The 25,277-nt window shown below is 39.5% G+C and overlaps 1 protein-coding gene across 12 annotated transcripts in view; it reads right to left on the bottom strand.

Moving 5' to 3' along the window:
- Nucleotides 1-25,277, bottom strand: part of NEIL3 (nei like DNA glycosylase 3) — a 357,474-nt gene that overhangs the window by 8,009 nt on the left and 324,188 nt on the right. For 10 of the 12 annotated variants that reach the window (XM_074353672.1, XM_074353677.1, XM_074353676.1 and 7 more), the window contains 6 exons: nt 16,403-16,530; nt 7,440-7,574; nt 6,925-7,138; nt 4,588-4,662; nt 2,859-3,025; nt 298-467 (listed from right to left, as the gene is read on the bottom strand). In XM_074353672.1, coding sequence (XP_074209773.1) covers nt 298-467; nt 2,859-3,025; nt 4,588-4,662; nt 6,925-7,138; nt 7,440-7,574; nt 16,403-16,530 — 889 coding nt within the window. Of the gene's footprint in view, nt 1-297; nt 468-2,858; nt 3,026-4,587; nt 4,663-6,924; nt 7,139-7,439; nt 7,575-16,402; nt 16,531-22,776; nt 23,033-25,277 lie in introns of those variants that run through there. The other 2 variants (XM_010953325.3, XM_074353670.1) reach the window with 1 other exon arrangement.

Here is a 25,277-nt window from a genome sequence, read left to right as displayed (position 1 = left end):
AAGCTTTATTGAATAATTCATTAGAAACAGTAGAGAACAGATGTGATCATCTCAGTTTTTTGAGATACAAAGGCACACACTCTTTTAGCACAAGCATGTTTTCCCTCCCTGTTTAAAAAAAAAGTGCTCAACAGAATTATTAGCATGGTTAACATGCAAAGGCTGGCAATTCATTTAAACCTTTCAGAAAGCAAGCATTTCATTTAGGTATGAAATATCAAAACGGAACAAGATAGATACCTGACTATACGATTAACCCTCTTTGAAATGAAAGGAACTCAAAATCAATAGTCTTACCAGCAGGCCTCGAAGCCAGGCAAGCATCACATGCCTCAGAAGACGGCTTATTTATTAGTGTACAGACCTCACACGTCCATTGTTCTTCAGACTTCCGAGCCACACAGTCCATGAGGGGATCCCCCCTGCTAAATGTCCAACTGACTGTAGTGTTTCTAAATGGCAGTGTGCTGTAAAAGAATTTTTAAAGGTAATCATTAACACTTTTATTCTTGTCTTGTTCTTATACATTCTGGGTTTATTTTAGAAACAATTTCAGAACCATTAATACCCAAACACTACATGTTTCCTATGGCTTAGAAGTTCTATCTAACTTGGAATAAAATGTTTTCACTCTGCTGATTGCTGTTAAAGACAGAAATAACAAAAGATTTAACTGAGAGTCAAAGAATTGTGGTTTTTTTTCTTTTTTAAACCAACTAAAAATATTGGACATAGCTGCTAGGAAACATTTTCTTAACTAATGTTTTCAGTAAGTGGGACTCTTCCCAATCAAATCTAAAATATATTTATTCAACCAAATTAGGGAGGAAAAAAGTTATACAGAAATTAGAACACTGAAAGTAAACATGAGGAAAGTTTTACATTGACTTCGTGTGCTTCTAGAATTTCTCCACAATACCTACTAGGCACTGTATTAATTAGTTGATCTATAATCTGTAATGATGAAAAAAGATACCTACACTTGTGTTACTTCCCTCCGGATAAAACTGCTTCATGCTGGATGTCTAATTAATAGGTTAGTAAGCAAACCATAAAACGGACCGATTTTTGGCCACAACCATAAATCAGGAGTCTCTACCTGGAATTCTTAATTGGCTCTTTGTTGTTACACGAAATGCCTTTCTAAAGCCCTGATTTGGTCCCGCTCCTCAATACGCGGCTTTGGGTCTGCAGAGCACATCGCGTGGTTAAGCCCCGACGACAGTGTCGTGGGTTCCTTTCATGATTCCAAACACTGACACTGAAGAAAGCTCCTTCGGTAAAGGCTTTTGTATCTTACATTTCAGAACATGAGTTCTTCGACTTTCAAAGGTAGCCTTGTTGTAACATTTTGCTCCTTACATATAATTATACCAGGTTTTAAATTCAGCCTTGACTGGTAAAATCATCAACAGCGTAAGACACTGTGAAAGTAAGACATCTCATTATGGTTCTTTCATCTTTACTTACCTTGACTTCTAATGCCACTCGTGACTTCTTATTCCCATGGAGCCCCAGACCTCGTGTAGAATTTGTTTACTTGACTTAATCCTTGCCCTCCACTCACTTACTCTGAGAGCCAGCATCGTGCATTTATTCATAATTAAGTAAATGCAATTTAAATCACCTTCGGATTTTCAGTGTGCTCCAACCTTTCACCACTCTCGTCTTCTATCCTATAAACTTCGTTAACCACAAGGGGATGTTGATTGTTACATACAACAGCTTTGGAAGCATTTTTTTTTTCCCCTACTGCTCCATGTCTTCACCACCTACTAACAAATTCTTTCCAATTTCTTCTTGGATGTGTAGCAGGTGTCTCAAACTTAACAAGTCTTTAGAAGGCAGGATAACAGCATCCTAAAGACAGCAGGTCACAATACCAGGAAACTGTAAATGACACTTTATAAAAAAAGAGGATCTCTGTAGACTGAATTAGGGATCTCGACATGGGGCGATGATTCTGGGTTATCTGGGTGATCTCTTAATCCAAATACAAGTGTGCTTGTAAGAGAGAGGCAGAGGGAGATCTGACACACACAGAAGGTGAGAAAGCAGTGTAACCAGAGGCAGAGACTGGAGTCACGCGGCCACAAATGGAGGACTGGCTCCTTTATATTGTTAATATTTTGCTCAGCCTTCCCCAAAGGGACCTATGGCCTCTTACCAGGGTAAGTGCACACTGGGGACAAGGAGATCATCAAACCTTTGGGGACTACTGGACACTGGTTATTAACTGACACTAATTCCAGGAGATTCAGTCTCTATCAGTCAGACTTCGGCTTGTGGAGGTCTGGTGATCGGTGGGGGTTTCAGCTCAAGTTCATCTCCCAGTGGGTCCAGTGGGTCCAGTGGGTCCCTGAACCCATTCTGTGGTTACTTCCCCAGCTCTGGAATGCACAGTGGGAATAGATTTACTCAGCCACTGGCTCAGTCACCACGTACAGATTTAATAAGTAGTCGGTTGTTTCCCCAACACGGCATGAATTCTGTAAAGAGAGCTTGCTTACGTTTTATAATATTATTTCTAAATAAAGCAATCAGTTTTGAAGTTGGTTGCATTTTTCCAATTATTGACTAAACTACCCCTCCTGGTAATCACTTTACAAATGAGATTAAAGTGAAAGCCTGGATATTAACCTTAAAGAGATTTTCTACTGAATTTAGGAGAGGTCCATCAATCATCTTCAGCTCATTCTGGTTTTGGGGCGATACCATTTACTATTTCCTTCCAAGGGTTCAAAGACTTGTGAGTGATGTTCTGCTCTGAACAGCCTGATAGTTATTCAGTTATGTTCTCTTATTAATAGCTTTTTATTTAGAGAAGTGGGGCAAACAGTATACTTTAGATTTCTCACCGTATGTCAACGTGTTGAGGATCTTCTTTCTGACAGTGAGGACAGAAATATGTCATTCTGTTATTCTCCCCTAAGCGACACACAGTTATTCTACTGTAGCACTGAGCACAATTAGGACGCTTGTAAACCTTATAGTGTTTGGAGATAGCAGATCCAGCTTTACAGCACTGAAAACAAACAAACAACATTATAATGTTATCTACAAAACACTGTTCACGAGCCAAAGTTATATTCCTGAAAGTCATTTCTGAAAATGATTTGTTAAAAATTTACATATGTTTGTACATATGTTTGCATAATCTTTTCTTTCATCTGAGAAAATGGTATTGACAAGATTTAGCAATATTTGTCAAATAAGATATGGGTGAAATAATTAAGTCATTATTTTATAACTTATTAGTATTCAAAATTGTTCTTTCCATGACTTTACCCTCTTATCTAAATGGGATATAAACGTTCTATAATTTAAAATGTCTTTCATGCTTTTAAGGTTTTTATAATTAGACATAATTATGTGGTTATGAGGAAAAGACTAGATTAGCTTTAAATCTGATTATTTTTAGAACACTGAAGCTGCTCACTTTGTTTCAAGAGCCAAAAAATTTATTCCTAGGGGGAAAACTTAACAAGATTGTCTTCTTTGTTGAACTGAAAAGGGATGGTGTTTAGTTTTTAATCTTTACAGATTCACTGAAAAAGGAAAATTCGAATGCCATTCTAGCAGAGAGCATGCTCCATTCTGGTATAAGTTCTGTTTCAAAAGACATGGATATCCTCTGTCACAGCTCCACTCTGCTCACCTACATGTAAAGCTCCTACAAAGAGAATGTTTGGGATTTATATCAGCAGTGTGAAAATTTAAAAGCCCAGAAATACGGCTCGCCATATATAAGCTGAAAATTACATAAAAAACTGATATTGATTTAAGCAAAGTATTGAAATGGCTAACAACCTGGACAGAAAATGAGCAGCAGTCTGGGAGAACAGGTGCGCACGTGTAACACCGGAACAGCCACAGATACTCAGGGCTGCTATGTAAACCAAGAGGCTCATTAACAGTTTAGGCCAATTAATGAAGAGTCTTACAATGCCAGACTTTCTGACAGTAAAAATAAACATTTTGATAAAGAAAATGGACTGTAAAGAAAAAAAGACATTTATGATACTTGGTTTAAAGATAAACTGTGTCTATTGCACATATATGTATGTATATATGCATATATACAACGTTCAAAATTTACAGTTTAGTAAGGACATATTCTCAAAACAGCCTCTGTGGTAGGTAGAGAAATATTATCATCCCATTTCACAGATGAAGAAACTAAACTTACATTAAGTTACCTAAGTAACATTAACAACAGAGGTGGTACGTGGCAAATTCTGACTGAAGTGAAGTCTATTTACTCCAAATTCATCTATTAAGTCTCTACCTCTAGGCTTCCTGTATTTTACTTCCACATGTCCAAAAATAGAACAAGAGTCTAAGTAACAGTTAATATAGCTGCTCCCCAACTTGATATAGATAATCTAATATAATTATAGTTAGACAAGTTTGGACTGACCTATGACCCCAAATTTCAAGATGTTAATTATGCCCGCGTCACTCTCCCTTCTTGTACCTCTACGCTCTTACCACTAGATGGCTACATACAGCCTTCACATTTTTGGTGCAATCAAAGGGAAATAATTGACATTTCACATAGTTGAAAAAAATTTTTTTTGCTCTTACCCTGTAAAAAAGAATGCTGAAATCACGAATCATTCTCACAAAGTGATGGGTCTGTTCATCTGTTAACTGACAAACCTTAAAATAGAAAAATGACTCAGGATAGTTTCATAATTTGCTCATTACTGTAGAACATAATACCACAGGCCAGTTCTATCAAGAGAACTGGAACCAGATTTGAAATAGACGCATCTCTTTTAGAACTTGTATAATCTATTTAGTGTCATTAATAGTGTTTTCATTTTTAAGTGATTGTACTACAGACAAAAAATACCATTCTTATTTATAAATTTAAATTCTAAAGTCAAGTATTTATTGGATATCTATTCTGTACCAGACATCTTCAAAGTCCCAGCATTGCCCGTCATTGACCCTGAAAAGTCTTGCTGGATTTTCAGAAAAAGAAAAAAAAAAAAAAAAAAAAGGAAAGGAAAAAGAAGGAAAAAAAACAACAGGAAGGGAGGGAAATAGGCACAAGAGTAGATGGCCAGCAAGGTCACTCTCAAGCTTTAAAAAGACATGAATTTATATACATGCATTAATGCTAAAGTACTTGTGAACACATGGGAGAATTCAGAAACAGACCTTACTGAAGAATTTTGTGACACAGCCTAACACAAATCCCAGGGTTACCCTTGCAGAATCAAGTATCATTTGGCACATGGAGCAATGGTAATTCCAGAAGAAATTCTACCTGATGACATACCTTTATTGTGTGTATATGAGCACGTATGTGTATCTATATTACAATAAAACAAGTTTATCAGGGACTATAAAATCTAAAACCATCCAGTCGACAAAATCTTTCTAAAAGTATTACATATTTTTTGATTTATTTAAAGCTTAGAACATATATACTTCTTAAACTCATTTATTTCTTACCACTTTTTATATACTATATTCAATCACACCTTGACATACTAAACTGTACTTTTTCAATAATTGTGCATGTGCTTTTAGGGGGCTAATAGCTAAACTTCAAAAATGTCATTAATTTTTAAACCGCCAAGCATCATGGACAATGATCTTTTACTAGATGAACAGCTGGATGGATGTTAAAAAGTAAATTGTCAGTTTATCAAAGATATTAACAATGCTCTGGGTGACAGTACTCTGGGTTTGTTTTTTCAAAAATACTCTCCACAGAAGTCCAGGTGATTTTAAAAAGCTCTAAGCTCATCCTTCTTAAAATTCTGTTTCATTTCCCCCATATTACAGAAATCTGACTAGCTTGTTCCAAGCATGAAAAAACAGAACCTGATCTAGAGCAATTATTAACTGGTTTCTTTTAAAACTTATTTCCTACTGATTTGGATTTTGCAAAAACTATCTTGGAAGTAATTCCACAAAATAAATAGGTACCTTTGGAGTCATGTAAGAAATGATGTTGTTAGTAGAGACTAGTTGGGTCTAGATAAAAGCCCTAAGGTAGCCTTCTTCCCTGGAAACTAAAAAATCCTTTTACCTGGGTTTGGGTTCTAACCTCTCTGACCTTCTTACAATTTGCTCCTATTAATGACCATTCTTTTTTTTTTTTTTTTATAACAATTTTAACCTCTCCATCTCTGTCAGTTTTTTCTTCGTCAGCATATAAAGAAGGTAACGTTTCTCCAGTTGAAGAACAAGGGGAAAAAAACACCAAAAATCCAGCTCTTGTCCTGACTTCTCTCTCCAGCAGTCTAACATTTTCCCTTTGCTCCAATCTAAGCTATTTTAACAATTACTCTACGTTGTGTTTCCATTTCCTCACTGGATCACTTACTCCTTAGTCCCTGCTACCTGACTTCCATTGTCACCGTTCCACCAAAACAGCATTTTCCCATGTCACGAACAGCTATAAACAGGAATACAAGAGTGTGTGTAGAGTGTGAATTTAACATGCTGGATACAGAAAGAAAGCTTCTAGCTTAGTTCATACGTTGAACAAGTATTTCTTTAATGCCTTCCATGCGCCAGACACTGTATTCTAGATGCCTGGATACATCAGTGAACCAGACACCTCCCTCATAAGAGACTGCATTCTAGCAGGGGAAGACATATTTCAACAACATACATCACAAATAAATGTTAGGTTATATTTGAAAATGATCAATGGTATGGAGAAAATAAAAAGCAAAGCAAGTTATGGAAGACTGGGAGGATGACGTGGGCGGCGGGGCTGCCCACAGCAATTTTAAATGGAGTGGTCAGGGTTGGCCTCACTGAGTTGACGTGAGCCAAGACACCCGAAGTCTGTTTGGGGAGAATGTGTTACTGCAACGCTGATTTCAGTGTTCCATGTCAGTCCCTTCACACTGTTTAAAAATACAGAAATCATTTAAAAAATTACTTAAAACTTACCTTAACAGCTGGGTGGAGACCACTGTCAAAGAGAGCTTCATTTTTGATGATGTTTCCTACCCCAGGCAACACTTTCTGATCCATTAACACATCACAGAGCATCCGTCCTTTCTGCTTTTTAACTTCACTTTCTGCTCTTGAGAAACTAAATTTAGGTGAGCATACATCTAATTCTTCCATCATTCTTATCCTCTGTTGGCTTTCTGTTGAGCTTCTATAGAAAGGAATACAGAACACATTAATCATGTGCCTGGTTACAGTCCACAAAGTGTCAGTGAAAATGAGCTTTGATACAAATATAAACACTTTATGTTAATCAGCATATGAGTTATACAGCCAAACAACAAACACCCTAACAAACTACGTTATTCGAAGGCTCTTAAAATGAGGTTTTAGCAATTCTAAATCAGTTTTGAAAACGTTATGGATTTCCACATGGGACATCCCAAACTTAACTGCAGAACCAACAACTTCGCAGTTTTCCAGCTGAAGTACTTTTTCCTTTAATTTTTTACCTGATTTCTACCGATGAGTCAAAGAAACAAATCAGATCTGTGGTGAGCTGCACTTCGAAAACAGGAGAAACTCCATTTTTACTTTTAGATTCAAGTGGGTTAATCACAAGGAAGCCTTTCATTCCAAAATGAATCCTGGAACAAAAGCAAGCCCATTTTTGAGTGGCAGAAAGTATATCACGCATCAAATTTCTGTTCCTTCACCATAATTTTTGGATTAGAAGCAAAGAAAAGTTAGTTACAACAGACACGTCAAGGGCACAGAATGGCAGCTAATGTTCTGTATTTTTTCATATTTTATATATATATATATAAATGGCTTTGTAGTCTTGTAAAACTAGATGTGGTAATCAATTTTTCAACCCACAAATAAAATTCCTAGGGAAATAATAAAGCCCTGCCAACAAGCCCAAGAAAACACACCCGTGTTCTCTTTTCTTGTCAGATGAAGTGTCTTTTATTCAGGGAACAGCCTACTGTCTCTCAGCTTTTTCTCAGACTCAAAGGCTTGGGGTCAGATAAGGCTAAATGTAAATTGCCTATAGTTGGTGTTTTGATGAAATCCACAAAGCCACCAACATTCACATCCTTTTTTCTAGCCCCAGTGGACTGGAAATGTTTACCTCTTCCAAAATGAGATCCACAGGGTAAGACACTTACTCTTTTCCACCCCCTTGCTTTGGGGTAACAAGATGAAATTTTTTTTTTTTTTTTTTTTTTGCAAAATCTTTTGTATCAAAAGACAACTCTTAAGTCAAAACGCTATTGTCTTCAATTTTCTTAGTTTCTTGCTACCTTTATATGTATTAGGAAGTGGGGATTTATAAATATTTACAGTTGACTTGAAAGCCACAATGCAGTGATGAAAAATTCATAGCCTTTCAGTTTTTATAGGGTTGATTAGCATGTCCAGTTTAAAAAAAAAAGTGGTTTTGTGAGACCGCTGATGATGAAGATCAGAAACGATTCTCAGGATGAAATACCGCATTCTCCCTTTCAAATCCTTCTCCTTATAGCTTTGTTGAGTTAATAAATATGGCTCTTTTGGCAGCAAATGTTACTGCTCTGTGCTTCTAATTCTGAAGCACCGTGTTATAGTATTGTACAAGGTTAACCAGTCTAACTTTAAAAATGTGCGTTTTAAACTCTGTGTGCCCTACTATCAATCACGAATGCATTTAACATGCCCCATCGTTCTTGACAGGAAAAATGTGTGCCTGTAAGTACTTCATAATTTAGCTTATGGAACCTCAGCCCTAGTGAAAGGTGTACAACTGTCACGCCCAGAAGCCATCACACCTGAAATCTTTTCAGCTGCATGGCCCATAAAGCAGATTCTAAATCACCTTCTATAATGAAAGTGCATCCACATAAAAAAATCTCAAAGGTTAAGACCCAATTCAAATTCAGGACTAGCCCCAGTAAGAACCCTGAACCAAGTAGGTATGCCTTTTTCGGTCTTAAAAATCTTTCTAGGGGGAAATATGTATACAAATAATTATTTTATAGCAAATATTCTTTTTACTTATTTTATTTTTATGAAATAGCAAAATATTCGGATAACCAAGCCCCAATAAACCAGTAAGTTTTGTGTTTATTTTTTGTTAAGTACCCTTTATCTTAAATTAAGAAAAACATATCAGTATCATGAAAAATTCTGAGGCACAGTAAATACCTGTACTGTTATAATTATTGGCATACTGGTCTTTTATAAACCAGGACATACGTCCATATTACACTTGCATTCAAGAGTTCAATTTGCTTTTCAAGATTCCTCATTATAATCAATCTAGTTTCGGAAAATTTTCTTAGGTCCTTATTTCTATCCCTTGATCCTCTCAAGCTCCCTCCACCCCAATCCCACTGGCTACCTGAGCTCACTCACTCTGCATGTGACTCTGCCTGCCAGCCGAGGGGCATCAGGCCCACCCTTGGGTGGTCACTGTCCCCTCCTCATCCCCATGCCTTTCACACAGTTGATTCAGGAATGGACACCGAGTCAAGCTGGAGTCATCAGAGTTCTCCTGACAAATTTATTTGGGACACAGAGAGATCAGCTTTTCGTCAGGACTGGGAGGTCTATTATGGGCGTTCTCCATGGTAACACTTCCCGACATGGGCACCAGGAAAGCCAAGAGAGGCCCGTCTGCAGAGGCAGACCACACAGACTCCAGTGGGGAACAGAATTAAGAAATACAGAGCGTCCTCATAGTGTTTAGTCTTTGCTTCCAGTTCTACCTGAAGCCTGACTGCACTATCTTTAGGTCATAAGACACCCATATTCTTACAAGAAATAATCACTGAACTTGTTTGAGTTGGGCTTCTGCCACTCGCAACAGAAGTTCTCATGTGAAAGTTACGTCCAAGCTAAAAAGTGAAGTGATAGTAAGAAAATTCCTCCACGTAGAAATAACTGCCTATAACAGATCAATAAATAAGACCTGATACTGTTCGAAACATCCACCACACTCTTCCCAGCTTCCACTATCAGAATAATCTGAACATCCTTGAGCAAAATGAACAGCACCAACAATGGTGCTGTCACAGGTTCAGATTAATGACAATGGCACATTGCAAATAAGGCAGTGGCTTATGAAAATTGTCAAATGCCCTCCCAGAAGTGCCACATGAGCAGCAGACTGTAAAACAGTTTAATATAAACATTGTAAAACGGACACGGGGAATTCAAAGAAAGAGGTTAGAAAAACAGATAGGGACTCAACCGTGTTGAAAAAGGAAAAAGGAGTTCTGCTTCTGCTTAGGATGTAGACGCTAAAAGTAAATATGGATCCTGCCCTAACAAGGACAGAAAAATTACAATATTTACAAAATCATAAATTTCCTTGAGCCCACGAGAGACATGAGGTTGCAGGCAGCCAGGTGAAGTACACTCCAAAGAGTGGCAAGCCCCTGCCCCTCCGCGGAAAGACAGACAAATTGTTCCGTCTGTGGCAGAGTACAGGCGAAAGAGACAGCTACCATAAATATGGATAAGAAGAAAACAGTTAATATTTTCAACAAACGTTTAAATACTGATTGTGGCTGGGTTGACAGTTGAGAATCCCTGGAGCTCCAGACATGAAAGTACACCCTCCTTGGTAAGCTCCTTTCCACGGGCATCCACAAGTTAGCTGCACTCAAGAAAGATGTAAGTCATGGCAGGGGACCTGAACGAGCCACCTTTGGTGGCTTGGCACCTGTCTGCATGAAACCCTATCTCTTTGTTTCTTGAACGTGTCTCTTAAATGAAGCAAAAGTCTTAGAAAGTCTTAAGCCCCTATAGCTGAGGGAGAGGTACAAACAAAAAGCTTGAAGGAGTCACAGGAAACTTCCTTCTGCAAAGGAGGTCTTGCCCTGAGTCACGAGCATAAGCAGCCTGCCACTGGGGAGGGCAGGAAGCCCTTCTGCTCTCAGGCCCAGGCCAAGTGCACTGCTGTTAAAGACCAGCAGAAGCCAAAGCCACCTGTCTCCAGGGGCGAGGTAGGGAGTCAGCTTTGCCACAGAATCCTGCAGTGACGGGAAGTGACATCAGCTCCCACTGGCAGAGAGGAAGGAAACTCACTGTGACCTGAGACCACCCACACACGGAGGAGCTTGGCTGCCTTAGGGAGGAGAGGGGCAGGAGCCCTGGGAAAACTGCAGCCCTGGGTCCACGTGCTCAGGGCCTGCTCAAGATGAAGGCTGGCCCAGAAGAAACCAGAAGCTCCATCTTCCCCATCATGAATCTCTCACTGAGTAACAGGCCGTTACGGTGGTGCCCATACAGGAAATAAAGGAAAGGCGATAAAGAAATTTTTCCATATAAAGACTTCTGATCTACATCATTTTTCTTCCAAAAATATAAAGCTTTAATCTTAAAAGCAAAGAGAAAAACAGCAAAGAAAACAATAAAACAAAAGACCAGGGGGAGGGTATAGCTCAGTGGTAGAGTGCGTGCTTAGTATGCAAGGGGTCCCAGGTTAAATCCCCAGTACTTCCATTGAAAATAAACAAATAAATAAATAAGCCTGATTACCTCCTCCCACCAGAAAAAAAAAAAGAGCTTAAAAAAAAAGAAAAGAAAATGTTAAAATAAATAAATAAAACAGAGGACCAAGGATAAGGAATTGCTCTATGCAGATGCTTGGCTTATGCAGTATATATGTATGGGCTGAATGTGAGTTATAAGCAGCGGTCTACCACTGGGGGAGGTGGGGGACAAGAGTGTAGAGAGATTCCCTTGTGTCAGGAGCATGCAGGGTCTGCTAAAAGCTGAGAGTGGAATAGAAACACAGGGAAGCCAGCCCCAGCCACACCACATCACGCGTGAGGCACGCAGGAGCAACAGCAGCTGATGCTTTTGAAGTTGCTGGTGCATCAAAGGTGCCAAGACATAGCAAAACCTAACCAAGCTCAACTACCTACTAGGCTCGCTCAATCCCCCACACGAATGACCTGGCAGTAGAGGCATCACTATTTCCAGGCTTAGATATTTAACTTAGTCTCTATTGTTCTTTGAAATGTGATATCTGGGATTCAAAACAATATTATGACAAATAAAAAAATAAGATAAAAAAAAAAAAAAAACCCATGTCAAGAGACAAAGCCCTCATCAGAATCAGACCTGAAGATGTCCTAGATGTTAAAACTGTGAGGCAACTAATTTAAAATCAATTTAAAAATTCAATTATTAATTGAGAAAACCATGCCAGGTGAGTGTGCTGAAATGAGACCTCGAACCTCGCACAAGCATTACAGTGCGGCACTTGGATTTTATGTTAACGTGCGTCCGGGGTTTTATAACCTTGCAGGTGTGTGCACAAACACCCCATAACCAGAGCCAAGGCAGGCCACACACGGGTCATTCCCCGTTGTGCGAGCAGTTGCAGATGCCTCTGCTTTCTGTTCATGGTAGATTTCCCTATGCCTTCAAAATAGATGTAAAAAAAAGCACCAGCAATCAAGTTTCAGCAGATCCTCATCTAGGAATTTATCCTAAGACAACATCAAAATGGTAAAAGACTGTGCTCAAGGATGTTAACAGCAAGTTATTTATTAGTGTGAGAAATGAGGCAGAATGCTAATCAGTAGGTAGCTGACTGAAAAATGATACATCCATATAGCAGAACCCTCTGCATACATTAAAATAAATGTACACATATATTTTGACATTGACCAATGCAACATGCATATTATAGAAAAAAGACAACTATAGACAAAAAAAACTATTTATGTTAAAAAATTATTACATGTAATACCATAATTCACGCATATGTATTATAAACTATATATGAATATATGATATATGTACAATTTATAGTCTACGATTTACAAAACCTGTTGAGTGTTTTTCTCCAATGGTAGTAATTATGGGTGGCGGTTACTTTTTCCTTTAGACCATTTGGCACTATCTTAATGTTTCACAACTGGCTTATATAGTACTTTAAAATATTGGGAAAACTGTAATAAAATGATGTGTATTGTGAAAAGACACAAGAAAAAGAAAGTGGCAGAACTAGTGACCTCATAGGCTGTCGGGTGCAGAAGAGAAGGAAGGGAAAGACAGGAAAAGAAGCAAAGAAGGGAAAATTGAGGTAAAGACTCCCATATTTTCTCTAGTTATGCATGAAAACATGTAATTGAAACAGAAAAAAAGTTACCCTTTCAAAAATTCAAACTATGTATTTTCTACCTGTAGATTATTTTTTTAAAGGCTAACAGACTTAGCCATTTAAATTTTATTTCAATTTAAAAAATTTTATGTAATTAATTTTTATAGAGGTTCTGGGGGTTGAGCTCAGGACCTCGTGCATGCTATACCCCCACCCTCGCCCCCACCTGTAGATGACTCTAATGGTCAGTTTGCTTAAATTGCAAGTGACAAAAATCCGACTCAAAAAGGTTTAGGCATTAAGAGATATTTAGTAGCTCATGGACTCTTAGGAAGGGCTGAAGAATCGACCAGCAGGATCTTAGGCAGAAAGGCAGGAATGCAGCTGAATCTTAGGAACAGAGGAAATAGGGACTGGAATGTCTCTGGGATGCTCGCTCTGCTTTTGGAGGCTGGCTGTATTTTCCATGGCCTCGCACCATCTTTCCTGACCAGCCAGCGGTCACCTCAAGTTCTAAGGCATCATGTCCCCAGCTTCCATCCATCACAGAGAGCTTAACCCTCCTCAGCTCCAGATGAGAAAGTTCACAGAGGAACTCAGATTCTCCAGATTGACTGTGTTTGAGGGAAATTTAAGTAAGATTACGTTAAATTCAACTTGAATGTTGTGGTTATTGTGGCCAGATGACCAGTTTCCACATGAAATGCTGTCCCCAAAAGATAAAGTGAGCATTTTGGAAAGACAAACAGTAGGTATTCACTACTCTAAAGAATGTAATTTAGTTCAGAATCCTTATCACACTCCAAATTTTTCTAATATGTCATGTGACAGATTATAAAAAATATTTTTAAGCTGTAAAACCCAGTTGTAAGTAGCATATGATGGAGTCCTCAAAGACTTTTTAGCAAACTAAGAAGAATTGTAACATTATCTCTTGCATTTCTGTTTAGAAGATCATATCACTCAAACCTTGATAAATTACAAATTATGAAACTTATAGTATACAATGCTTCTTTAAAATGACAAAGCCTCCAAAATATTTCAGAAACGGTTTCTGGTCTCCAAGTATGTATGACAATTGCAAACAATCAGATCATATAAATCACAAATCGGACAGAGCAAAGTGTTTTGGAAAGAGATATTCATTTTGAAAAATATATATCTTTTAAACATTAGTCAAGATATAAGCCATGTTGATTTCCATTGAAAACAGCAGCTTGCAGGGTGGGTGTGTCTGGATGACCAGATGTACAGATGTACGCACACACAGTACTGGCAAGCCATGCATCCACAGTTAACAGAGATGATATTCAGCAGTGGGATTGTGAATGTATACATTTATTCTTGTTTGTTAATTATTTCTTGGTTTGCTCTAATGAGTATTTGATACATATTTAACAAGAATTAGAAATGACTTTTTTCTTTTGTTGCAGATGAAGAGCTTCTGTAAAGTGTTCAGAAAGAGCACAGGTATTAACCGCATCTAATATCACAACTGCACTCCTAAAATAAGTGTGCATCAGATCATTTTATTATTTTCTGGGACTATTCTGAGTGCTTGAGCCCTCTGATACATCTTTTAGCAAAAGAATTTGTCATGTTCTAATTTGTATCTTTCTGAAATGTGGATTTTTCCATGGCAGATTCTCTTCCCGAGGACTAGGCCTATATCTCACTTTCATGACAAATGAATCCCAGGAAGATGCATGGCCTGGCCTAAAAGATGCGCTAAAATCCACAGGCAATTTTAATTGTGGAAAGCTGCCTACTTAGGGAAAACCATAAGCAATCAGTAAGCACGTTTCCCGGTATCAGTTCTCTAAAGTGCAGGTCAGCCTGGTGGGTAGAAAACAGAAGTCAAAAATGAAGACCGCACTTCTGTCTCACGCTCACAGACTCGTAGTCTCACACAGGGACCCCATTTTTCTGACACAGTCATCCATCCTCCTAAGTTGCTAGGTTCATTTTCAAACAGCTGATCTGCCAATGACCTTGAACCGCAAATTGTAGTCAAGGCTGCGGGAAATTGAAAGGAAGGAAGCACTGCCCTGCTCCGCATTCATATACTGAGACCGGAACCAGCCAGGGATGGCACTCGTGTACTTAGTTTGAAGAAGAAACAATTGTCTTTGGTTAGAACTTCATGCAACACTCACTGACAGCCCTGCTCTGAGAAATGATCCCCGCTTATCAGTCTGGTGGAGAACACTTGATAAAAACCTCCCTTCCATCCTACAGAAATAAATCTGCACCTCACACGAGAGCATCAATAACATATCAATGTTTTCCACTATCTGACATGGATCCCACTGCATCCCACTCTGTTCAGAGCAAAGAATTTTCAATCACATCAATCTACCTCAACAATAATGCACCCTGCGGTAGATCGCCACAGCGCGAACCAGTGAACACATGCTGATGTTATCAATCCCAGATTAAGAAAAACCACGAAGGGCCAATGTCACCCAAGGACGGCAGCTGCTGACAATGAAGAGAGAAGGCTTCAAAGGAAAAGCAGTGACATCACCTCTGAAGTACTGTGAACATGCAATAGACGAGATGGGATAAATGATAATCCTATGGTCAGATTATCTCTTTGTGACCATTATTCACCTTCAGTTAGAAGCACGGGGTCCAGTAACAGGACTTGTCTTTTAAGAAGGTGAAAATGGTTCAACATCTTATTAAAAAAAAAAATTAAAACCTTACAATTTGCCATATCTTAGGCTACATTCCGAGAAGACAGAGAACTGACAAAGTCATCCATGGGCCTTTTTTGTGTTTTTTTGCAAAAATTAGAAAGGTGATTACATACACTGTGACATTTTTATTAAGTCAACCATTGCATTAGCAATGGATTTCCATAAGCTCCGTGAAACAACGGAGAACCGCTTACTTCTGTGGAAAGTTTTTGAGTTCTAGAAGTAAGTTTCCATGTCTGTACAAGGCTTCAGAGAAAGAAGACAGAAAAATAAAAATCTAGAGAGACATTTAAACCAAACTAGAAGCTGTCATAAAGAAACTGACGTCATTAAACGCAGTAAACATTTGGCGGAAAGAGCAGCGTAGGGAGTTTGGGGAAAAGAAAGCAGAGCTGTGTTGCCCTACGATCCCTGGGGAGGCCCTGCCGGCCTGTCATTTATTTTTTTAAGAAATAAATTGAACTGCCCTCCAAGGAACGATGACATCACAATTGATTCTCCTTCCGCTCACTGCCTTCCGTGATAGACTCTCACCCTCCTTTATTAGCGCTCTCTTAAAAATGGAGTACTTTCTACCTGGTTACATGTGCCGTGCAACAAACTGCAAGAAAAGCCTTCTACACACCTTTAAACGCAGAGACATAGGATGTATTGAACAGGTTTATCTTACCGTAAAGCTTTTGGTCCAAAGTACATAAACAGCTCCTTCCCCAGAGTTTCCACGCCACTGTAAACGAGTCCGTCAAACAGTCTCAAGAAACCCTGGCTGGAATCTTTATTACCATTCAGTGCAGCAGCCTAGTAGAAAATACATACACACGTAAACACACACGCTTGAAACAAAATCGGAATTTAATTCTTAACGTTTTTACATTACTTCAAGCCCAGGTGTGTCCCGATGAGATGAAGAATCTCCAAGTCAAGTAATGTAAACAGCCGTTTACATACTTTTTGTCAGATGACTACGCAGGTGCTGAAAGAGAGGCCAAAAAAAATTAAGTGGGGAAAAAAAAAGGTAATTGGCACACAATCAAAATGAGTTTCTTCCAGGACCATATAGCTCTGCGCCTGTGAAAAGAAAGCACAGAAAAATGATGTGAATGTTTTAAAGCTAAAACTGAGGGCACAGTTCAGTGATTCTCAGACTTTGGGTTTACAGACACCTGTCATTCTATGCATTTAACATGGTAGGTCCATTCTATTCTTTATTTTACTAAATTGGTCCTTGTTAAAAAAAAAAAAGCACACAACTGTAGTGTTTAGCTCAAAGGGATAAAAGGATAATACATATAAAAAAAAAAAGATTGAGGACTAAATTGTATCCCTTCCAACATTCATATGTTGAAGTTCTAACCCCCAATGTAACTGTATTAGAAAATAGGGCCTTTAAGATTTAATCAGGTCATAAGGGTGGGGCCCAGATGCAATAGGATTAGTATCCTTACGAGGAGAGACACCAGAGAACACCCTGTCCTTCCTGCTGGGAGGAAAGGCCATGCGAGGAAAGTGGTATCAGCGAGCCAGGAAGAGAGCTTCACCGGAAACCAACCATCTGGAGCCTTGACTTTGGACTTCCAGCCTGCAGACCTGTGAGAAAATAAACTCCTCTTGCTTAAGCCCCCCAGTCTGTGGCATTTTGTTACAGCAGCCAGAGCAAGGGGGTGGGGGTTGGGGGTGGGAGGTGCTTTCTATCCAGGATTAATTCCTTAAGACATCAAAGGGTGTCCTGGGACACACATCTGCATGCTCTCCAAATTACTGTCAAACATCAGGCCTTAGAATGCCTAACAGATCTAATCATGGGAGATTTCACTATTTGGCAAAAGAAAGTCTCAGTGGATGGTCCTCCAAAGGTTTATGTTTACTGAACCTCTTATTAACAAGACAAAGAGGAGTACGTGCCCTTGGAAATAAGTTCTGTTGTACATAAGAGGATGACTCAAAAAATAAAAAGGCCAATATACTTAAAATGCATGAGCCCATTAAGTCTCTTCACACAGCTGCCAATGAAAAGTGAGCTCGGCTGTCCTGACAGAGCCCCAAAGAGAGCCACAAATCAAATCTTTAAAGGTGTGATAATTCTGTTCCACTTGTTTTGAGAGCTACTGTGTACAAACTGGGCAAGGCTTTTGCAATAAACCTAAGATTTACAGGATATCCACTTGTCCTGCTGTACGGCCTGGGGTTATCACCTCTTCGTGTAAGCTTCAGCTGCCCAGACAAATTCAAAAATTAATTTCCACAAGCCTCTTATCTTTGCTGTAACTATACACAAGTGCCCAATATATACTTGACTTTCTCATGTTGACCCTTATAATCCTGTTACTGTATTATTTGAACATTTCATCCTCTTCCCCCACCCCGAAATAGAGATGAAAATCTCCTTTGCCACAATTTTAAGTATGATTGAGAAGGGTTCACCTTCCCACTTTCAAGTGGCTTAATCATATGAAATCCTCAAAACAACATATATCTTCAGAGACAGGATATGATTTATTGTGCTGATTACCATTTATCCTATCCATGGACGAACAAGGAAGATGAACTTTTCAGAACAGAATAAGACTTTTCCATAGATAAGTGTTTCAACTCTAGTGCAGATATATGCTTTCCCCAGAGAGAAAAAAATAGTACCATATTTACAATCATAGTCTCTCCTCATACAACGCTTTCAGTAATCAGAAGTCACTTATCAAACAATTTAAACGATCAAAGAACCTGATTTGAAATGATCTCCGAGCCCCCAGATAGAGGTCTTTAGGTCCTTACATCAAAATATATTCTAAATTTTGTAAGAGCAGAGGCTTTCAGTGCTTACTCAGAGGCTAAATGCTTTGTACACAATTTGAGGGCACAAAAGACTACAAACCCTTCATAAGGGAACAGGGCATGCCTCAGATAAATGGGTCTAGTGAGAAAGCCCTGATCTGGAAGAAAAAAGAACAATTACCAGGACGTTTACTTTGCTAAGCACTAAGCGAAGAGTTTTATATACATTCCAATCTAATCCTGACCAAATAAGCAACGATATGAGTAGAGGCACTTCCAGCTGAGGATTAACAAAGGAACTGCAATTCAAAGATGATCAGATGCTCTTTTGTCTACAACACACCAAATACTGCAGTGTTGGGGTAAAAGCTCCGATGGCCAAGGAAAATCATCTGAGTTTCCTCATCTGTAAGACTGTTATCCGTCTTCTGTTCCTCTTGTTCCATGACTCCATACAACGCTGAATGCTGACAGTAAAGATTCTGAGTTGTTAGGGTGAAACCGTCATCAGTATCCATTTAGGAAGACAAGCAAGTACTAGAATGCACGTTCCATACAATTTTAAAACCTCTTTTTGAATTTAAACAAAGCTTCATTTAGCTAGAAAATGAATCTCTGTGGACTAGCTCATTCCTTCATATAATGGCAATTTTGGCAAAATATATAACGGCAAAAATCACCATAAAATGAGTTATGATCCACCCCCCCCACCACTATGAAGAAGGGAAAAGAGGGAGGAAAACGTTTACTACATGGCTTCATTATTTTCCTGCAATAGGAATTTCCATTTAACATACATAAAACATACACATCTTCGTAAAGACCGATTCCTATGTGAATTTATTTTTAAATCCTTCATCAAAACTATTTTTGCACAACTCAAAACTCTGCTCTTCTCCACCCAAACATTTCTTAAACGTCTACTGTGTTCAAGACCCTGTAAGGGGCATATCGTGATGAACAGAGTAGGTAGCATGTTAAATATATGTATCAGATGTTAAGGAGCCAGAAGGTCATGTTTCAAAGGAAAGGAATGCCTGTAAGTAAGCTCTGTTTCATACCCTGTTTCGTGGAAGGAGATTAGAAAGATATGCGGGTTACACATCGATTTCACTAAAATACTATATCCACCCAACAATTAAAATCGGAGGATTGACTCTTCACAGTTCATTAACCAGACATGTTCACTTATATTCCAACGTTGTTTTTCACCATAAGGTTCCACAAGCTCCAGCAGAGATGAATGCAGTGTGCTTACAGAGTTGCATAATTTTATGCTGATCCAAGACAGTGGATCAAAACTCAGAGAAATAATCTAGTGCATGTACAACTAGCATATGCTGGACCTTCTACGGCTTGGCTTTCTTCTTCAACATGAGGATCACTTATTGCAAGGAGTCATGCCTTAAAATGTGTTCCCTATGAACTTCAAACTGGAGCAAAGAGGGAGGCTAGATACCAGAAGAACTGGTTCATTACAGCAGGAGCTATGTAGGTGGGGATTGGGGGGGTTGGTTTTCATTACAATGATGATCTGAAGTTTAAATTATTTATTTTAAATGCTCAGTTAATATTTCTATAACTCTCTTTTGCATTCATATTCCCTGTCATATTTCCTTCCAAAGAATATCATATACAGGTATTAACTTATTTTTAAACTGCTGCCTTGTGAAAACGAATAATTTCAAGCCAGTAGCAGAAACCTTTAAATAGCTTTAAGTCTCTGGCATAAAGGTCTAGGGAACATGGGATCACCTGTTACAGTAAGGATCATGCCAGAGGTCTGCAACAACCTACCATGTTTTGATGGAATTTACTATGGATCCAACTACCCTCTAAAATGCAGAAGACCCTTCATGTTTACAAAGTTTTTTTGTTTGTTTGTTTGTTTTTAAGATCAAAGGCCCAGAAAGTGGAGCCATGGCAAAATATTTGGAATATTCCAATAACCACACAGGGATTATTCATTCCATACTGATTTTCAAATCCTAAAGGCTTACCTCTCTGGCTAATAAGTAATCACCACTGCATATTGAGCAATATGGCATTCCTGCCAGTGAATTAGCCATTGGCCTACTAAATCTTTTATAACTTCGAGAACGTCAGTTAAGAGTGTAGGCTTTGGAGTCTGAAAGAAGGGAGACCAAACCCCTTCCTCGTCATGTGATCTTGGGCAAGTAAATTATTTAAACCCACATTCCTCATCTGTAGAATCAGGTTAATCCTTTATCACAGGGTTATTGTTTCTCATAACTAAATGAAATGGAATAGTTCTTCAAAAGCACTTTAAGCCTTGCCACTCGAGATAATCAAAAACTAAAAGGAAATATTCATGCTGTTTTGGCCTAAATACCAATGAGGTGATGTCAATTTAGAATATTAAGTGGGATTCTCACAGAAGGCAGTTTCTCTCGTTCATCTTTGTATTCCCCAGGAGCAAGCATAAAACCTAACACAAAATACATTATTGTTGAGTGATGTAAGTTATATCTGTACATATATCATGTCATACGCATTACCAAGTCCTACTGCCTTTTTTTCCAAAATGGTGCTTCTGTACGTTTCTCTCCACCTCCACCACCAGCACTCTCCTCCCAGCTCCAGGCACACCTCCCAGGATTCCTGCAGTCCTCGCCCAACTGAGGAAGCAGTATCTACTCTGGCTTCCCTCCAGTCTTTTATTTTTCCCTTTGCAAAGCAGAGTGATCTTTTCAAAGTGTAAATGGATGTCATCACCCTTCAAAGACCTGTATTACTCCTAAAATGAATACAAAGTCCCTAGCAAGGTCTGGCTCCTTCCCACCATTCCCAATCCTGTCTTATTTCAAACCACCTTCCTTTTCCAGCCACATCATGTTTCTTTCAGCCCCTCATGCATTTGAAGCTCTCTTCCTTGGCCATCATTCTGCCTGAAGTGTTCTGTCTGAAGTGTTCTGCCTGCAACCTTCAGCTCAGGGGCTGCATATCTCATCACCCTTCATGCCTCAGTTTGTCACCTTCCCAGCAAAAGCCTTCCCTGATCTTCCTGTAAGTACTTATAGAACCACATTTCTCTTCTTCAGAGAACTTATCAATTTATATTTCTTTGTGTTCTTACTTAATGAATGTCTATGTATCTTCCCAACTAAAGAAGAGGTTCCACAAGGGGAAGTGTTAATTTTTGTTCCCCAGGTTCCTGGGGTAGTTGAAGTTTTGTTCAATGAGTGATTTTTATAAACACTACTATGCTTAACAGACCACTCAAGATCCATCTCTGTGGTACCTGGAAACGATTTTGAGGGAAACACTATAGGAAAAGAACAGGTGCAGAGTACTGACATATAAAGTCAAAATAAGTAAAATACAAGGGCAATTGGAAGGAGACGCAAAAATTACTTTTTCCAAGTTTGAAAATGTATTTTCTAAGACTTAGGACCTCATTTCTTTCAAGTTGTAAGCATATGCTAATTTCATAGCAGGCAACTTTTCTTCCAGGGCCAAAGGCTATGATGAAGCTTTGCAGGAGAAATTGAAGTACAGCACAATATTGCATGCATGCATGAAATACAATCATCCGTACGTCTAAAGGGTTTTTAAGGCATGATGGCTTAATCAGAATATTTTTAGTACAAGTTCTAAATTTTTACCAAATGAACATCACACCATCTGCAATGCATGCCTGAGTGGCAAGAAGCTGTGCTACTACAATTTCCTTTAAAAAGAGATAAATTCACTTAAGGGAACCAGAATGGGTTTCACTGCCCCTTCATTAGATAGCAGTATTAAGTTGAGTGGGAAGGTGAGGGCTAAATCTTCTGTGTGCAATTTTAGAATTATACATTAGTTGTGATACATTTTCAATTGCAAAATATTCAGCAAGAAGCTAGACTTTTATGCTAAAAGCTTATTGTCTTAAAAATGCGAAGAAAAAAGTCAGAGGTTGGAAGGATCTGGTAATATTAACAGCAGAAAATGCAGCTATAGATATAAGGAAACCATCTTTTGCTGGGTTGTAAAGCAGTTAAGCAGGGTGACACGGAATAAAGCACCTTCCATCACTCCCACCTGGGCGTCTCGATGGCCGCCTTAGCCCCGCGGGCCAGCAGTTCTCAACTGCGCAGGCGCAGTAGCTCGGCCTTCTCCCTCAGGTGAAGTCAAGGTAAACTCTGAGAAACGCGGGGCCCCAGGGAGCCTGGACCAGAGTAAAGAGACCACACTCTGGCCCGTGGAAACCTGATGGGGCTTTTACCTCATTTTCCCCTGCTGGTTCCCTAGCAGGACACAGGAGCGGCTCACCTGTCTGGAGACCACAGCCCCCGAGGCTGCGGGAGGCGAGCCGGGAACCCCCAGGCTCTGCAGCGCGCTTCCCCGCAGGTCGGTCACCGCCTGGCCCCGGCGCACCCGCGCCCGGATTTTCTCCCCATTTAGAGTACAACCTGGTCCTTCCACCATGGCCCGGGCCCGCACCGAGGCCCACCAGTTGCAGGGCCCCGCTGAGGAAACTGCGGTGCTATTCAGCCTCTGCGCGGGTACTGAACTCGGCTGAAGTAAGTTCAAATCTCCCGCGCGCCCCGCCCCGCCCCGCGCGCCCGGGCCCGCCCCGCCCCCGAGCAGGATCGGGCCCGTCCCAAGCGGGCCCGCCCCGAGCGCAAGCGCAGTGGCTCACCTCTCGGGTGCGGAGGTGGGGTTGAAAAGGACTTAAGGCGAAGTTTACGTGGCGTGGAGCCCACCCCGCTGGGCTAAGTTGTCCGAGCAGAGGAAACTGGGACCTCAGAAGCTCAAAGTGTATTTTCTTTGCTTTAATGTTTTTGTCCTTGTCCCTGAGCTACTCAACTCGTGCACGTTTTGTGACCTTATCCTCTTACTCTATCCTAAACTCCAAGGTTTTCGCGGACCGTCCGGCAGGCCTCTGGTTTGGATGCCCTCTTCGGACGTGAGTGGGAGGAGAGGGACTCAGAACTGCTTAGAACGAGCAGCTTTTATTTTTATCTCCTATATGTTGAGCATGTCTTAGAAAACGTGGCCATATATGCCAAATATCTTTTAGTATCTATATTAAAATCCCCTTCATTTTTTGATCCTGAACTAAAAGAATCCTATTCAAATTCATGCAGTCATTCTGTTATGGGATGCCCCAGATGCATGTTATTTGAAATTGCTTCGTAAAAGGCAGGGCTCTATATAAATTTGAGGGCAATGCATAGCTTTTCAAATTGACCCAAGGATGCATGCATGTAAATATATAAAGCTAATGACGCCATATAATTTTGTAAATAACGAAAAATCAATTCCTTTTTGAAAATTAAAATATAGCACATTAAAACAATGTCAGTTTATAAGTGATTTAATAAGCATATGTCTGCTGCCGTTAAACCAAAACTATATACATACATACACATACATGCTAGAGAATTGAAGTTAAAAATTTTGAGAAGTATTAAAAACTTTATGTGGGGAGAGATTAGTGGTCAAAAGTTAGCTGGATCAGGTTCAGGATTCTTTGTAAACCTTCTTGTTTCATTGTTGTTTACTTTTCTAGGTCAAGTTACTAAATAATCAAGGAGGAATCCTATTCCCTACAACCAAAATTCAGTCATAATCTCTGCCTTTTGATGGAAGACCGTCCTTATACACTTTACTCACTTTTACCTTTTGCTTGATTATTTTTTGCTACCTAAAAAAATTATCCTGTTATTTTGCAGGTCAGGAATTTGGCAGGGGTCTGTGTGGGTGCTTCTGGCTCAGTGCTTCTCAAGTAGTTGCTGTGAAGACATTGGCCAGGGCTGCAGTCACCCAAAGGTTTGACTGTAGCCAGAAGCTCCACTTCTGAGTTGGCAAGAGGCTTCAGTTTCTCATTTGCTGGGTCTCTCCATAGGGCATAGGGTTGCTTGCCTGTTTTCAAGACATGGCAGCTGATCTCCCCAAGGTGTGTGATCCAAGCAAGAAGCCAAGGAGAAAGCTGTACTGGCCTTTATTGTCTAGTCTCTGGAGTGACACCCCCCCTCCCCCGCACCTTCACTACTTCCATTCATTAGAAACCAGTCATTCAGTACAGCCCACAAGGGGGTCAGGGTGGGGAATTAAACTTTATCCTTTGAATGGAGGAGTATCAAAGAACTTGTGAACGTATTTTAAAACCATCACAATCTTCTTTCATCTGATTGATTCATTGTAGACTTGTTCTCTTTGGCTCTTGTGTACTGGTGCACATTTGGATCAAATAAAATGTTTAATTAGAATTAGATTTACCATTCTCCAGAGAGCTAAGAGCTGGGAGTAACCTTGAAGACATTAAGACAGGTCACTGATGTGCCCAGCAAGGTCAAGCTATGTGACTAGCCTCTGAGTCCTCTGATACTTCTCTTTGTTATCCTTCCTTACATCCTATTAAGAGCAAGATTGCATGCACTGGGCATCTGCAGTGTTTATCAAGAGCCATCTCACCATTGCAAGCAAATCTACCCTGGTATAGACTCCATTTCTTCTTAAGCATTATTTATTACTGGATGACTTTATAAAAGTCGTCCACTTTCTCTAAAACACACTTTCTTCTTATGCAAAATAAAATACACCTTTCCTATAAACCTCCCCATGATGCTTTAATTCTAAATAACATAACATAGATGAAAGCACTTTGAAAGCTATGAAACACTATAAATTCAAGGAAGTAAGATAAATTCTATTTGCTATTGCCAGAACATTCTCTATGCTTTTTGTTTCTTGGCTCGTGCTGTTATTCTCACCTTTCTTTAACCTCGTCTTCATCTCAGTTTACTGAAATTCTCCCAATTTTTAAG

This window comes from Camelus bactrianus, chromosome 26 (assembly GCF_048773025.1).
Source record: "Camelus bactrianus isolate YW-2024 breed Bactrian camel chromosome 26, ASM4877302v1, whole genome shotgun sequence".
In the NCBI taxonomy this organism is placed as follows: domain Eukaryota; kingdom Metazoa; phylum Chordata; class Mammalia; order Artiodactyla; family Camelidae; genus Camelus; species Camelus bactrianus.
The sequence above is the reverse complement of the archived record's forward strand: the minus strand, read 5'-3'. Positions and strand labels throughout refer to the sequence as shown.